The sequence below is a fragment of the Chiloscyllium punctatum genome, chromosome 15 (assembly GCF_047496795.1).
Source record: "Chiloscyllium punctatum isolate Juve2018m chromosome 15, sChiPun1.3, whole genome shotgun sequence".
Lineage (NCBI taxonomy): Eukaryota > Metazoa > Chordata > Chondrichthyes > Orectolobiformes > Hemiscylliidae > Chiloscyllium > Chiloscyllium punctatum.
The window spans coordinates 56070164-56086796 of record NC_092753.1 but is presented as its reverse complement, the minus strand read 5'-3'; the positions used below and the strand labels follow the sequence as shown (position 1 = coordinate 56086796).

Sequence of the window (16633 nt, the reverse complement as noted above, 5' to 3'; positions counted from 1 at the left end):
AATGACTGAAGAAGTGGTGTAATGTACAAGGATTCAGATTTTTGGATCATTGAAATTTTTCCTTTGGGCAGAAAAGGCTTGTTCAAAAGGTATGGGTTTCACCTGAACTGGAAAGGGACCAATAACCTGGCAGGGTGATTCGCTAGTTCTATTTTGGGAACCTTTCAACTAGTGTAGGGGGTGGAACTTCCTAATTAGCAGTAAAAATCGAAAGGCAGATGAGTGCAGTTACACAGCATCCCTATAGTGTGTAAACAGGCCATTTGGCCCAACAAGTCCACACTGACCCTCTGAAGAGTAACTCAACCAGACCCATTCCCCTACCCTGTTACTCTACATTTACCCCTGACTAATGCACCTAACCTATACATCCCTGAACACTATGGGCAATTTGGCATGGCCAATCCACCTAACCTGCACATCTTTGGAATGTGGGAGGAAATCGAACCACCTGTAGGAAACCCACACAGACGGAGGGAAAATGTGCAAACTCCACACTGACAGGCACCAGAGGCAGGAATCAAACCCAGGTGCCTGGCACCACTGTGCCACCCATGGTTCTGAATCAAAAAAGAGCAAGTTTATCAGGAAAGACAGACAAGAACAACTCAGAGAATGAAGTAACTCTGAAGAATTAAGCTGCATTTATTTCAATGCAAAGGCTCTGACAGATAAAGCTGATGAACTCAGGACATGCATGGGAACATGGGACTGGGATTTCATAGCTGTTACAGAAACTTGGCTGAGGGAAGGACAGGACTGGCAGCTCAATGTTCTGGGTTTTAGATGCTATAGAAGGAATAGAAAGGGACAAGGAAGGATATGGCATGACATTATTGATTAAGGAAAACATTACTACTGTAATTAAAGAGGATATTTCTAATGGATTGTTCAGTGAAACTATTTAGGTAGAAATTTCAAATAAGAAAGAGATAATTACCTTGGTGGGATTGTACTATGGATCCCCAATAGCCAGAGGGAAATTGAGGTGCAATTATGCAGAGAAAGATATGAGAGATATGTAAGAATAATAAGGTTATAATAAGGGGATTTTAATTTTCCAAATGTTGACTGCAATTGCCATAGTGTTAAGGAATTGGGTGGTGAGGAATTTGTTAAATGTGTTCAAGATAATATTCTTTATCAATTATGTAAATACATTTACTAGAGGAGCTAAATCTGACCTTCTCTTGGGAAATAAGGCAGGGCAAGTGACTGAAATGTTAATGGGGAACTTTGTGATGAGTGATCGTAATTCTATTCGTTTTAAAATAGTTATAGAAAAGGATAAACCTAAAATTCTTATTTGGAGTTATTCAAATGTAATTGTATGAGACAGGAACATTCAAAAGTAAACTGTTCAGGGGTAAAGGGATGTCTGACAAGTGTGAGGCTTTCAAAATTGTGATAACCAGAATTCAGAGGTAAGAGTATTTGTGTAAGAGTGAAGGGCAAGGCTGGTAAGATTGGGGCAAAATGGATGAATAAAGATATTGAGGTCCTGGTCAAAAATAAGAGAGTCCTATTTCAGACATAGACAACTGGAATCAAATTAATCTCTTGAAGAGTATAAAATATGCAGGGGCTTTCTTAACAGTGAAATCAGGATAGCAAAAAAGGTATATGAGGTAGTCTTGGCAGATAAGGTTAAGTATAAACCAAAGATATTCGACAAGTAAATTAAGTGCAAAAGAGGAACTAGGCAGACAATAGGGCCCCTTAAAGATCAATGCAGTTGTCTATCTATTGAACCTCAGGAGATGAGAGAGATAATAAATGAATATTTTGCATCATTCTTCACTGTGGAGAAAGAAATGCAGGCAAGAGAATTTGGGAAAAAATAAAATACTGATGTTTTGAAAACAGTTCACATTAAAGAAGAAGAAATGCTGGAGGTCCTGGAAAACAAAGGTGGATAAACCTCCGGAACCCGATCAAGTATCTCCCAGGACATTGTGTGAAATTAGAGAAGCAATTGCAGCACCCCTAGCAGAGATTTTGTATCATCTCTAAACACAGGTGAGGTGCTGGCGTACTGGAGCATAGCTAATGTTGTGCCTTTATTTAAGAAAGACTGTAAGGAGAAGCCTGGGAAATATAGACCTGTGAGTCTGACACTGGTGGTGGGTAAGTTATTAGAGGTGATTCTGAAAGGTACAATTTACATGCACTTGGAGAGGCAAGGACTGATTATGGATAGTCAGCACGGCTTTGGGCAAGAGAAATTCTTACAAACTTGATTGAACCTTCTGAGGCGGTAACCAAAAAGACTGATGCGGGCAGAGCAGTAGACGTTGTTTACATGGATTTTAATAGGCGTGTTTAATAAATTTGTGGATTGGTGGTATAGTGGACAGTGAAGAAGGTTATCTAAGATTACAAAGAGATCTTGATCAATTGGGTCAATGGGCTGAGGAGAGGCAAATGGAGTTTAATTTGGATTTTGGTAAAAGAAACAAAGCCAGGATGTGTACAATTAATAGTAGGGCCCTTGGGAATGTTGTATAACAGCGACACCTAGGGATTTAGGTACATAGTTCTTGAAATTTGTGTCACATGTAGACAGGTTGGTTAAGAAGGCATTTAGCATGTTTGCCTTCATTGCTTAGACCTTTGAATAGGGGTTGGGATGTCATGTTGAGGTTGTACAGGACTTTGGTGCGGCCTCTTGTGGAGTACTGTGTACAGTTCTGGTTGTCCTGCTACAGAAAGGACTTTATTAAATTGGAGAGTGTTCAGAAAGGTCTACCAGGATGTTGCTGGGAATGGAAGGTTTCGGTCATAAAGATAGGCTGGATGGGCTGAGACATTTTTCACTGGAATGTAGAAGGTTGAGGGGTGAACCTTACTAAGGTTTACAAAATCAAAAAGGACACAGATAGGGTGACTAGCAATGGTCTTTTTCCTAGGATGAGGGAGTTCAAAACTAGGAGGCATATTCTGAAAGTGAGAGGAGAAAGTTTTAAAAAGAACATCAGGGGCAACTTTTTTTTAGACACAGTGTGGTTTGTGTGTGGACTGAACTACCAGAAGTGGTGGATTCTAGTAAAGTTACAACATTTAAAAGACATTTGGATCAGTACATGAATAGGAAAGGTTTGTTCAGATATTAGCCAAATGCAGGCAGGTGGGACAGTTTAGTTTGGGAATATGACCAGCATGGACTACTTGGACCGAAGTCTGTTTCTTTGCTGTATGACTATAAATCGTGTCTACTTAAAACACAAACATTTCACTTCCTTGCTCAGGTACTGAATGGAACTACTACATAATTCTAGCATTTTCTATTTTACTGTGAAGAAAAATACATATTTAAATATCAGGAATTTTCTTTACACCCAGTATTAATGTACCACTCCAATGAAATAATTGCACCATTTAGTCAAACAATTGCTGGTGTTATTATTGTTTTCCTAAATAAAAAAACCCAGTCCTTTTCTACATTTCCGAATAACACATAGATATAAAGTGAAAGGAAAACATATATTGTGTCTAAAACTAATATCCAAGTTGACCAGGAGTTCAATTAGTGGGACACTGTAACTATTAAACTGAAAGCAGTGCTTGTTTTCCACAACTCATACACATTTAAAATCTACCTAATGCTAAGGTCATTGATTGTTATACAGTACACACCCTTGCCTACTAAATATTCTCGAGAATTTCTCTGACACACTTGTTCATTACCAGATAAAGTTTTGAATTGTATCTGTTTTATAAACTAACCTTCTGTGACTAGAAACAGTTATGTACCGTAATATACTGTGCAACAATGCCACTGAGTTTTACAAACACATCTTCCCTACACACGTGTGCCATAGCTTTCTGACTATTAGTGAAAAATATTAGTTCAACTCATCTCCACAAGTTGGCAGCAATGCACATAAATAAAGACTTGCACTAATATAACTTCAGAACTTTGCAAGCATTTTGCAGCCAATGACGTACTTTATAAAGCCAGTCACTCCAGTAACTGTAGAAACATTTCAAACAATAAGTGCATAGCAGGGTCTCACAAACACTACTTTAACGTGATACTGACCAAATAATGTCATTTAATGATGTTGGTTGAGGAATCAAAATTGGCTAGGACTGAACTTCTAATTGTAGCAATGTGTACTTTTTAAAATAAAAGAGACCATTTGTTCCCAGTCCACCCCAATAAATTGAAAAAAGTAGGAACCCTCCCTCCATACACATGGCCTCCTTCTGTGCTGAATCTATGCCAATCCAAGAGCAGTTTTAGTCCACACAAGAGGCTGTACCCAAAATACTGATCTACCCATGCTTTGTTCAGGCATTTCTTTAAAAAGGAATTTATTTATTTGTTAGAGTACAACATGACTACAGCCCTTCAAACTTTACTCACCATAAGTATACAAACTGATAGCACAGTACATAGTTTATGTTCAGGTCCTCCTTGGTGAGACTGAAACGAGTTGTAGGTTACTGCATTTATTCAAAAGTGTTCTCTGTAACTAGTGTAAAGGTAATTTTAAACATGTTTTTGAAATGACTTGCATCTTCTGCCTTGGAAACATTTTTGTTCTGTTGCAACATTTCACAACATCAGAGTAGATGGTAATAAAACTAGACTCATTTTTGTTAAACTCCTTTGGCTTTTTAGATTCAGTGTAGATATATCTTTACATACTGTAGGTTAGGAAGGACATCTTTCCTTAATATTTATCTTGGAATCTGATGTGTACAAGGGGTTATTTCTATTTGGTTCCTTATGGTTGGTACAAATCTTTCTCACTTTGATACACAATAAATATATTAGATCAAACAAGCACCTCTAAATTATGAATATGCTCAACTTTCATAAGCTTCAGCTGCACAAACTTTCTTACAAAAACCTTGGCTATAATATGGATTCCAAAACTACAGGTTGTTCTCTAAGTCAGTAGAGCTTTCGGTGATTAGTCTTTAAGCATTTCCAAATATAACCAAAAATGAACATTTTTCTCAATTGCTGTAGCTCAATGTGGTATCCATTGTGGTTTTAAGATTGCTTTTGAAATTTAATCCTTGTGGCTTAAACCAATATTATATAATTTATTACTTTTAGTAATGATATCCACCGTAGTGACCCTGTTGATGATATCCATCTTGGTAACCATGGTAACCATATCCATACTCATCCTCTGGGCAACGCATACCCAAGGATTGCTGAATGGCCATTTCCTGTCGTCGAAGCTGCATGGAGTCAACAAGGTCATAAACTATAGCCATATTCCACATCGGAGTTGGATACCATGACTTGACATTTCCATCTTTCCCGACTAGTAACATTGAGAAATACTCCGGGCTCACTTGGAAATAATTCCGGATGTCTTGCACCAATGATGGAGAGAGATCTTCACGGTCAACAGTTGCACTTCCTGTAAATGTAGCAAGCAAAGCTATCAAGCTGTTTTAAAAATTTTCTTAACTTTCAACACAATTTCTGAGAAACTGCTATTTCCAAACATGTCCTTCCTAAAAATACTAAATCAGTCATATTTTACTGAAGATTAAGTTTACACTGGGAAATCCAAATGTTATTTGACTACGAGGCAAAATACTACTAAAAAGGATTATTTAAGCCTCACAAGGAATAGATTCCATTGAGGAATAGACTCCTTCAGCCTATAAATTATATTCAAATACAGCTTATTTTGCAAAGCAACAATAATATTTATGAAAACATTCATAAGTACAATCATTTATTCTTTGAGGCTAAAATATCTTAATATAGTCAAAATGCAAAAATATTTACTTTTTTATTCTGTTGATCTGATGTGTTATAAACTAAATTACATACAGATGTCCAAAATTGTTCTGCCAGTTTCACTAAGATTGAGATGACAACCGAGAAGCCTGCCAAGCCCTGGGCTTTGCAATATTTAACATTTTATTGCAATACTGTTGTGACATCTCTGCTATTTTGTCATACTCATATTGCATTCTATATGATATTACTGGGAATATGAAGCCTTTTATCTTTCCTTAAAAAAAATCCTGTTTATAAATCCTCTTATCTTGTTACGCATACTCCCCAAAGTCAGAACTGACTGGTTGAGCTGTGAAATACTGTGCAGCACAGGATTAGAAGTATTTTTTCCTCCCAGTATCTAATTACTTGGGAAGCAGAGTAACCACATCCCTCGCAGGAGTTTCAAGTTAAGTTTTGCTGCATTCTTGAATTTTGTCTTATGCACAGAGAGCTTGACAGCACAAGAAGTATCTAAGCAGAAGCTGAAACTCTGAAAGTTGCCACATCTGAAAAAACAAAATCCTCATGGAGTTTCAGTAAAGTTACTTAATCAAAATAGAACTGAGTCACATCATATTGTTGGGTTGAGAGATGCATTGATTTAAAATGTATGTCCACACAGGGACTGGATACATTTTAATTGACAAAACATGGTCCAATAGAATAGTGTCTTGACAACAGTATTAAATAAATTTTGCAAACTCTTGCTACAATCCATTAAATATTTTTAATTCAAAAGAAACATTAATCTGTTGTGGTTCTGTTCGCCGAGCTGGGAATTTGTCTTGCAAACGTTTCGTCCCCTATCTAAGTGACATCCTCAGTGCTTGGGATCCTCCTGTGAAGTGCTTCTGTGCTGTTTCTTCCGGCATTTATAATGGCCTGTCTCAGCTGCTTCCGGTTGTCAGTTCGAGCTGTCCACTGTAGTGGCCGGTATATTGGGTCCAGGTCGATGTGTTTGTTGATAGAGTCTGTGGATGAGACTCTATCAACAAACACATCGACCTGGACCCAATATACCGGCCACTACAGTGGACAGCTCAAACTGACAACCGGAAGCGGCAGAGACAAACCACTATAAATGCCGGAGGAAACAGCACAGAAGCGCATCACAGGAGGCTCCCAAGCACTGAGGATGTCACCTAGACAGGGGACGAAACGTTTGCAAGACAAATTCCCAGCTCGGCGAACAGAACCACAACAACGAGCACCCGAGCTACAAATCTTCTCCCAAACTTTGAGAAACGTTAAGCCTCCTGCAAAACACATAAACTATTATTGGGGTTGCACAACTAAATTAAGCAATAACATTTGTGAAGAGAAACCAATGTTTTTTCAATGTAGTGGGATTACATTTTCAAATTAGCACTGTTGACTTAATTTCTTTATATGTAAGTTTTTTTTCACACAAATTGATTTTGATTTTGATCCTGAAACATGGGCAGCATTGTTCAGTTTGGAATAAAGGGCCTTTCTCTGTGCTATAGGACTCTATGACTCTAAGATAATTATACATTCTCACACAATGGGCAACTTTTCTCATTGCCCACCATTTCTTGGACAGAAAGGAAGACACATCCCTAGCCAATATTACACACTGGCCAATTGCAAGGAGAGGGATGAGAACTTTGGTGATAGAATTTTATATTTAAACAGCTTACCTGTGCAACATAGTTAATATCTCTACGTCACACACCTCAAGTTCAGTTTCAATAAAAACTCAATATTGGGCTCAAAACATTAACTTTGTTTCTCTCTCCAAATATACTCCAAACAATTGGAGTATTGCATAAAATTCTGGTCACCCTACTAGTTGAAGGATGTTATGCAACTGGGAAGGGCGCAAAAAAGATTTCCAAGGATGTTGCCAAGGCTGGAAAGTTTGAATTATAAGGAGAGGCTGGACAGGCTGGGATTTTTTTCCCTGGAGTATAGGAGGCTGAAGGGTGACCTTTTAGAGGTTTATTAAATAATGAGGGGCATAGATAAGATGAATCGTCAAGGTTTCTCCCCAGGGTAGGGGAGACCAAAACTAGATGGCATAGCTTTAAGGTGAGAGGGAAAAGATTTTAAAAGGATCAGAAGGACAACTTTTTCACACAGAGTGTGGTGCCAGAGGAAGTAGTAAAGGCAGGTACAATTACATCATTGAAAAGACATTTGGACAGGTACACAGATATGAAAGGTTTAGAGGGATATGGGCAAAAACGCAGGCGAATGTGGCTAGTTCAGTTCAGGAAACCTGGCCAGCCTACATGAGTAGGGCCCAAGGGCCTGTTTCCATGCTCTATGACTCTATGCTGCTAGACCTGCTAAGTTTCCCCAGCACTTAATGTTTTTATTATGTTCCATGTCCTACCATTCTACTGATACTGCCTGTACCAGGATAACAACCTCACTGTGTTGTTAATGTCCACAATTGTTCCAAGTTTCAGTCTTCACCAAATGTTCTTTTACATACACTGATGCTGGCCAGTTAAAATACAGGTAGCGTCTATTTTACTTATTTTCCTGAGCAATGCAAACATGAAAGAGTTAACTCCAGGAAGACCCTGTGATTTAAACTGGGTATTGTCTTTTTATAGTGGCATAAAGTGCCAAACCTGTTGAAGATGAACTGAAACACTTTCGGACAGCAGTTCTGATACAAATCATCAAATATTTTTTCACATAGAAAGTGAAGATGCTGAACAAAAGCAGTGAACTCTCTGAATTCTTACCTTGATTTAGCCAAGCACTCTTCAAGGACAATATGAGCAGACTTTGTTTGGTCAGCTTTCTGATTCTGATTGGTCTATATCCCAGTTTTGGAGCTCAAAGCATGCCAACAGTTCCTATACCAGCCCAGCCCACCTCTCTTCCACCAATTTACTCTCTTGCAAGAATCACAGTGGCAGTTATACAAATGTAGACAATATCCTGTTATATATTTGTGATGATGCTATCACTTTAAAAAGGTTATTTTGTCCTGGGTTTGTTTTTGCAGAGAGGTATAAAGGCAGAGGCACCAAACTAACTACCGGAGCTGGCCTAAGTCAATAAGTTAGGAAACCTTTAGGTTTTCTTTAAAACAGATGTAACAATAGAAGGGCAGTGTCCAGTTCTCCCAGTTCAGGCTTTTTGTTTAGTTTTCAAGCTGTAGCAGTTAGAAGCTTTGAGTTTCCGAAGGTTTGGAGCTTCAGTAAATGATTCCAAACTTTCCCTGAAATCTCTCTTGATGTTGAATGACATGTAAAAATCTATGTCTGAATTTACCTTTTTGTCAAGGGAGGTGCTAATGCAATGTTACTGTATTGGAACAGTCAATAGGTACTGTATCTATTATTTGATTAAGTTTTCCAATAGTTAAGTTATTCTAAATTCCTTTTTCTTTTGTATGCATTGTAACTATAGTGTTTAAATAGATCTGTTTTGCTTAATATCGAGTAGTTTGATCAATTGCATCACATCTGGAACATGCACTTCCCGTCTATCTTTGAAATAAGAAAACGTTAGGGTCGAGGCTACCTTCTTAAAATATTCTGAGGGAGTCTGGTCTGGGCCATAACAATTTTACTCATAAAAAGCCAAATATTGTAATGATAAAATAGTAATTACGCAAGTCTTGGCCTTGTAAACATTTTTACGCTGCTTTTGGTTTGTACATGCATTGTAATACAATTTTTGGCAGGAGATGTTTAGCGTGATTCTAATTCTTTTGGTAACCCCAATGCAAAAATGAATTCCCATACCAATTCTGATAATCCAATATTTGACAGGAAATAAATGAGATACAAACTGAGTTAGGATGCAATGAATTCACTAAGGTTTTGACTGCACTTACTTTTTCAGAATATATTAAAGCAACTATTTTACTGAGAGCACTGAAAGGTAGCAAGAGGCTGAAAAGTAAAAAAAAGACCTTTATAAAAAGGTCTGTAACTCATTCAGGTGACAATATTTAAGAAAAATGTCTGAAGAAAGGATTGTTTCTGACATGTTTTCTATAGCAAATCTATGGAAACAAGAAAGAATTGCTCATTATATATGTAAAAAACAGAATTATGAAGAAATCCTGATGACTGAGACTAATGTCTCCACCATCAAACAAAGTCTTGGGGTGGATACTATGTGCTTCCACAGGGTGAGATTCTGGCTGGAGGGTGGACAGGCATTTAAAATAGATTGGATGCCCATTCCCCATCCTGCTACCTACTGCTGAACACACCCCCATAATGAGGGGATCGGGGATGATCATGGGTGCTGAAATCAACAGAACATCTACTATAAATGAATAAATAACTAAGGGTTAATTTAGTTTGTTAAAAGCCCAACTTATTCCAAACTTTCCTACTCATGTCATTAAATGCTTGGTGAGGGCAGGTCTTTTGGAAAAACATTTTTTTAAATGGTAGGAAGGAAGTGGCATTGATAAAATAGTATCCTAACTTTCTTCTTACCCATCTATATTTAAAAACCCACTCTACCACCCACTTCCGTGATATTGCCAAACTTGTGACCAATATCCCACCATTGACCTAAGTACTGGACCCACGGTTTCATGGACCTGCCTGCCCTCCCTCTACTGAGCTCTGGAACTGCCAAGACTATTGGAAGTGCAGCCAGTATAATTAGATGGCAGCTTGAGACAGCGAGACTTCTTGCCCAGTGAGATACACAAGGCCCACTTTCAACCTGTTAATGTTGCTCATTGCATGTCACGACTCTAGGGCAGACTTTTTCTGTACTGGTTGCTCTTTGACCAATCTGTTAGTCAAGAGTGGCAAACAATCCACCTCCTTTCACTCTGTAATTTTCAAGACCCTGTGTCTTATGGTCATCATCAGGACACAAACCCTATTCACTACCATCTCAGGCCCCATCCATTTCACACTCTCAATACCACACGCAGGGACAAAGCTCAGTCTCAGAAAACACTCATTAGTAAATTAACTTATGACATGGAACACAGAATGCATACTGTTACATTGCATTTGATCACCTCTTCAAAATCAGTTGTAATTTAATTGGATTTAAAGGATTTTTAAAAATTAAAACTTACAGAATCATCTTCCTGCTAAAGGAAGATTAACAGTTACTGCTATAACCTTTATTTAAAAACTAGCAAAGAGAATAAAAGAATCAGGCAATCTTGCAAAGCCTCTTGCTTCTTAAGCTGTTCCTCTGGCACAATCATTATTTACTTATTAAATAGTGCCATGTCTGCACTGGAACATGTTGGCTGTCATCACCAGATACAATTTCAGCTCTCATAGCAGCATAAGTATTTTTAAATATATCTGATCATAATGAAAGTACTCTTACCATTTATTGGATAGAGTTCCAAAACACCTCCAACATCAATACCCACACCCATCAACTTCAGAACAGCCAAATGACGTAAACCTTAAAAGAGAGATTTATCCTTATGTTAATATTATGAAATAATATGTTGACCACAACTAGTTAAGTAAATGCTACAAAGGAAAACTTAAAGCTCTGTTATTATGTTTCTGCAATGTTCTTCTTTCCATTTAAGATTCACAAATTACTGATAACTAATTAGCTCAGTACACTCAACTTAATTTGGAAGTGTAAGTGCTAAATAAAAATCATTAACAGAGTAAGAAAAATAAATGAAATAGATACAGAAGCAAAAATTTGGAAATATAAGCCTGTAAAAAGCGAGGAAAAGGTATGTTACATTATATAGTTCCCAATGAGTTACAGGAATAAAACCATGAGGTCAATATTACAATTTCCCAACTGGACATGAATTGCGTATTCACTTCTCAACTAGATATGGTAATTTAGGCATTGGTTTGGGCAACCTTCCCATGTAAACTGAGCACTGGAATGATCTGATGTTGGCTCCCAGGCCTTCGTTACAAGATGACAGTGAGCTGCAGATGATTGAAGGTTCTCTAGCTATCTTGCCAATGAAGAACAAATTAATTTCTGGTTGTTGAAATATGTCTTCACAAGATGAAGACAAATGGGAATGATGGAATGAGGTAATGGGATGCTGCTGAAGAAAACGTGGCAATTGATAACTGTCAGCATCCAGTGTTTTTCAAATGGAGCTGAGGTGAGCATCCCCTCACCTCACAATTCCACAGTACAGTATATAATTATTGAAGAACTTACCCTTCAGAAGATGTTTTAAGTGATCTCCTTGACTAGGCTGTCTGCAGGTCTGCTTTTTACACATCACTGTATCAATGAGCCCATTAAATGGGTGCAAAGCTGCTTATTTACATATGCAAAAAGCTTAATGCTGGTTTTAGAGTTGCATGCTGGCTCCACATTTGATGCCAAAATCAAAATGATGGATGACACCTTTCCAGCTTGGAACGTATACATGCCATTCACAATGTTAGACTTGTTAGTGCCCACTGTATGACCACAGCGCATTGAATTCCTTGACCAGAAGTTTCTAGCATAGGACAGTTTTCAGAAGTCACTTTGATCAGATTTACAGCTTGTGATGATGTTTTTGCAAGTGTCTGGTTTAGGAATAATTCACCACTGTTAATCAGACCTGAGATCAATCTGTAACCGCAACACAAATGAATTACTGACTCTAAGTCTGACCCTAATCTCCCAATCACTTAAATTCTCCATTCCACTCTAACCTCTGTCCCATGCCATCTTGACATTTTTAATCAGCCTATTCAGACGTGTTATGACGAACCCCTGGAGGAGGTTGGAGTTGAGCCCAGGCCCAGGACACTATCATTGTGCTATAAGAACCCTGGTTTTTGATCTTCTACATTGTTCCAATTAATTCAATGAAAGTGGGCTCTCAGTCAAACATGAGTCATGAGACCATCCATTCTACTGAAAGAGTTCTTACACTTTTCTCTGTTACGTATGTGCGGTTGACAGACCAGATTCATAAGATGATTTTCTCAGCAGTGAACTGTTTTGACAGCTGGAGGGACCTTCTGATTTTGTTTGATTACCACTTTTAATTCTAACAAATTGTTCTTTGATTACTTTTGTTGATGTTTCAAACTTTATTTGGACAAGATCAGGAGGCTTAAAATGAGCCTCTGTTATGTGGAATTTAATAGTCTGTCTGATTCACACTTTTACAAGCAGGTAGGAATAACAGTGTAATTTCTTTCAAAAGAAGATTTGTGAATGGCTCATTGTTACTATAAGGTCCACTGGTGAGGAATGTAGTGTATACTTAGTGAATGGCCATGGAAGATCCATGAGTTGGCATAGAGAATGTGGGAGTCATACAGGGCAGTTGGACTGTATAGGTTGGCATTGGTCTATGGGGTAATGGGATTGTATGGATGTTTCAAGAAGGTGGCATGGGAAGTGGATGGTAGAGGATTCACAGCCTAGCAGTGTCGACTGCAAGAGGAGTGAAGTCCCAGAGACCTGAGGTGGGCCTTCTAACCAGCCTGTTTGATTACCCACCATCCCAGTGGCTGCCTGTAGCAATGCAACAAAAGTAACAATGCTTCAGAGGTTGGCAGGCCCACCTGTTTTCTGCATCTACTCTGCTCACCTTACCTCCATGAATCGAATTACCAACTCAGCAGTGAAGGTCTGGCCATCTTAGTTTCTCTTGTATAGGTGAACACCCGGATTGTCCTTCCCACTACTCTGTTCCTTCATAAAAGCTACACTTGAAGCTCTAATATAATGTTATATCTGAAATATGAACTGTTCCTTTCCTCCATTAGTGCTGCCTGCCTGACCTATTGTGGAATTCTAGTGTTTTTGTTTTTATATCAACATGTTCAGTTATTGTTAATGATAATCTAAACAAAGTTCAAAGTCTCAATGTTCTGATTTGCATTACTCACACTGAAAAATGAAGAGTTTCACTCTACATTTTGTTTCAGTAAGCCCTTGCACAAGCACAGGAAGATTTACTAGGAGACATACTTAAAGGAGAATGTTTAGTCTTTTTAAAACAGTGATTTTGTACATGATAACATAACATGAGAGCTTATAACTATCAGGAAGTATTGAACAAACCGGATGCTTTTGCAATAGAGCTTATGAAGGTTCTTAAGGTATGACAGGAATTAACTGATGTCAATGAGGAGAAGCTGTATCCACTTGAGGGAAGAGCAGGTTAGAAGGCATAAGCAAAAGACCGCTACTAATATATCTAATAAGGAGTTCAGGAGGCTTTTCCCAAGAATATTTAAAAAGTGGAACTCATTACCAGACAGAGGGCTTGAGGCGACTAGCATCAATGCACTTATGAAAAATTCATATGTTTATCCACAGATAAACATATGAAGGAGATAGAAAAAAAAGATTTTGCTGATAAAGTTAGATGATAAACAGAGGAAATGGACTTAAGTGGAGCATAAATAGCCTGTTTCGGCACTGTACGTGCTGTTTATTTCTGTGACACATTGAATCAAACTCCTGGTTTCCTGTATTTATTTTACAACATTTTGCAAACATGTAAACAGTCCAAAGGGGCCTCTAATTGTCATTCTCATTTGGAGATACACAAAACTGAAAGATATCCCCTTAAGATAGGCCCTATTAATGAAGCCAGTTTACTCTTCATGAATTAAACTTCTGTTGGGTGAACTGCATTGTACCTTACAAATTATCTCCAACTGGGAACCAGAACAGGGATTAAGCATTTACTTAAATTATTCTTCTATAACCATTTTAGGCTGATTCCTGTAAGTTGCAAAATAATTAACTATATGCTTTCTTCCATTCTGAATTAAACAAATTGTGATTAGGCAACAAAATTCTTAGCAAATTAACAGTTATGCATCCCTAATGGCTCTCTTCTAAGAAATAGAAGGTTATATACATTGTAAAGATGCTGAATCATACCCAGATTGCAAGCTTGTGAATTTAAGGCATAAAGCTGATGTTGATAGGCCCATTCTTCATCAGTGGGGGTAGAAATAATAAATAAACGTCTCCTCCAACGGAATCTGAGGAAAAGAAACAAAGCAAGTGAAAACCATTACGGAGTCGGCCCTGGGTTTGCTCAGTAGCTCCTGTCATCAACAGTGAGTGGCTGAAAAATAGATACATTGGAATCAAATGTAAACTCAGTTTCCCAGACCCACTGAGTATCTCCAGGATTTCTTGTCCTTATTTCAGATCTCCAGCAATTGCAGTACTTACGATACTTAGTATAGCAGAAATGCTAAACCAAGTCATTAGTCAATTATCTTCTTGAGAGCACTCTTTACTCCTGAATTTATTTCTGAGGATTTATTTACTCTTGCCTGCTGAATCAAGTTTGCTACATGACTCCATTATGGGGACTTATAATCTCATGACTTTTCTTGATTGAAGATTGCTGCTCTGTTGAAACAGTTAGTTTCTGTTTTCAAGCATCCTGTGTTTCTGAACCAAACAATTTCTTCCTGAGCGTGTCCTGAATTTGTGGATATTGGTTGTCTCACCTGAGTTTTGGCTCCTACAGAATTTTATGCAACCCCATCTTTAATCTGTGCAAAGATGATTAATTGAAATATTCCTCTGTTACTTCATCATCTGAGATCATATTCAAAATTGCTATTAATTTATTGGCCAGGATCAGAAAATTCCTGACCAATTTCAGTCAAAGATGGATCAGTGAGCTCAAGTGGGTTGTTGTCGTGCTTATTCCTCTTCTCTTTGCCTGCAAACAAACGCTACCGACTTCTGTCATCTGACATTTTCTTCAATGATGGCAGGAGTGTTTTTCAAATGTTTCAATTCTATGGAATCACAGATTTCCCAATGAGATCTGAAATCTTCAATCTGTCATGCAATCCCATGCTACCACTTTGTCGTTTGAGCCTAGGCTGTACACTGGCCATCCCTAACTATCCACAATGTACTCTTTCCTGGACATCTTCATGATAAGAAGCTAGAATAATGAGTCTTCTGTCAACTACTAGCAGGTCATCAATGATGTGAAATTTTGCTAGTGCTTAAGGTATGTGTTCTCGGTCAACTAATGGGACTTTTGGTTTTACCATCCTTCAAAACAATACTGGCAAATGGTAGCACATTCTAGATCAGACTTTTGGTCTTGTTGAATTGTCTATTTTGGCTTGCCAGGCATTGATTCTCTTTGAGCATATGAAACACATTTTTATGCCATTGTAGTTAATTTCAATAGATTCTTTCTTAGCTTTGGGTTTCTTCTTGATGTTGAATGAATGTTCTATTAATCACTCCTTTGCTGGTTCTTTAATAATTGTGCATTCCTGGACCATGTTTTCTCTGACTGCCTTGTCTTGGGACAGACTAATCAAATTTGATCCCTCTTGAACAGCTTGCTGTCCATTGTAACTAATTAAACATCTCCTATGACTTCAGGAGGTTGAGACTAAGACATGCAACAGTGAGGTTTCTTGATTATGCATTGCGTATACATTCTGTACTATATTATACTCTCAGTGTTGCCCAGCAGCTGAAAATGTACCTTTAATCTTGAGCGCTGTTCCACTTGGATGATTTAGTGTTATCTTTGTAACTTCTGTTTCTTCACCAATGATAAATGACCTGATAACACAATCACAATCGTCCCTGTATCAAGCTTAAAATTAAAGACCTTAACAGGCTTCATACAGATTGAATTGTTTGGATCAACTCAAACAACTTGGGTATTTTTCCTAATACTGTTGGCTTTACTGCATTAATACCTTGTCTGAGCGGTTATTTTACTCTTTGCTGTTCTGTAAATGAATCCTACTATTGTGCATTGTTAAGTAGGCACCTAAAGTTTTACAGATACAGCATTCTTTTCTAGAATTTGAAAAATGAATTTGCCTGTGCAACTTCCTTGTTCCACAACACTGACACTGACTCTTAATATCGAGCAAAACTAGCTACACATTGATTAAACACAATAAGGATATCAGAGTGGGTACTTGGTGGATTCAGCTCTCCACT

General features: G+C 37.9%; 1 protein-coding gene across 1 annotated transcript in view; it reads right to left on the bottom strand.

The window, feature by feature from the left end:
• Positions 1-4300: 4300 nt before the first annotated feature.
• The window catches only part of ccdc80 (coiled-coil domain containing 80), a 45354-nt gene continuing 33021 nt past the window's right edge, over positions 4301-16633 (bottom strand). Inside the window, exons 5-7 of the mRNA XM_072585174.1 lie at positions 14570-14673; positions 11063-11143; positions 4301-5384 (exon numbers count right to left, since the gene is read on the bottom strand). Of these exons, the coding sequence (XP_072441275.1) occupies positions 5068-5384; positions 11063-11143; positions 14570-14673 (502 nt within the window). The 3' untranslated portion in view covers positions 4301-5067. The remainder of the gene's footprint in view (positions 5385-11062; positions 11144-14569; positions 14674-16633) is intronic.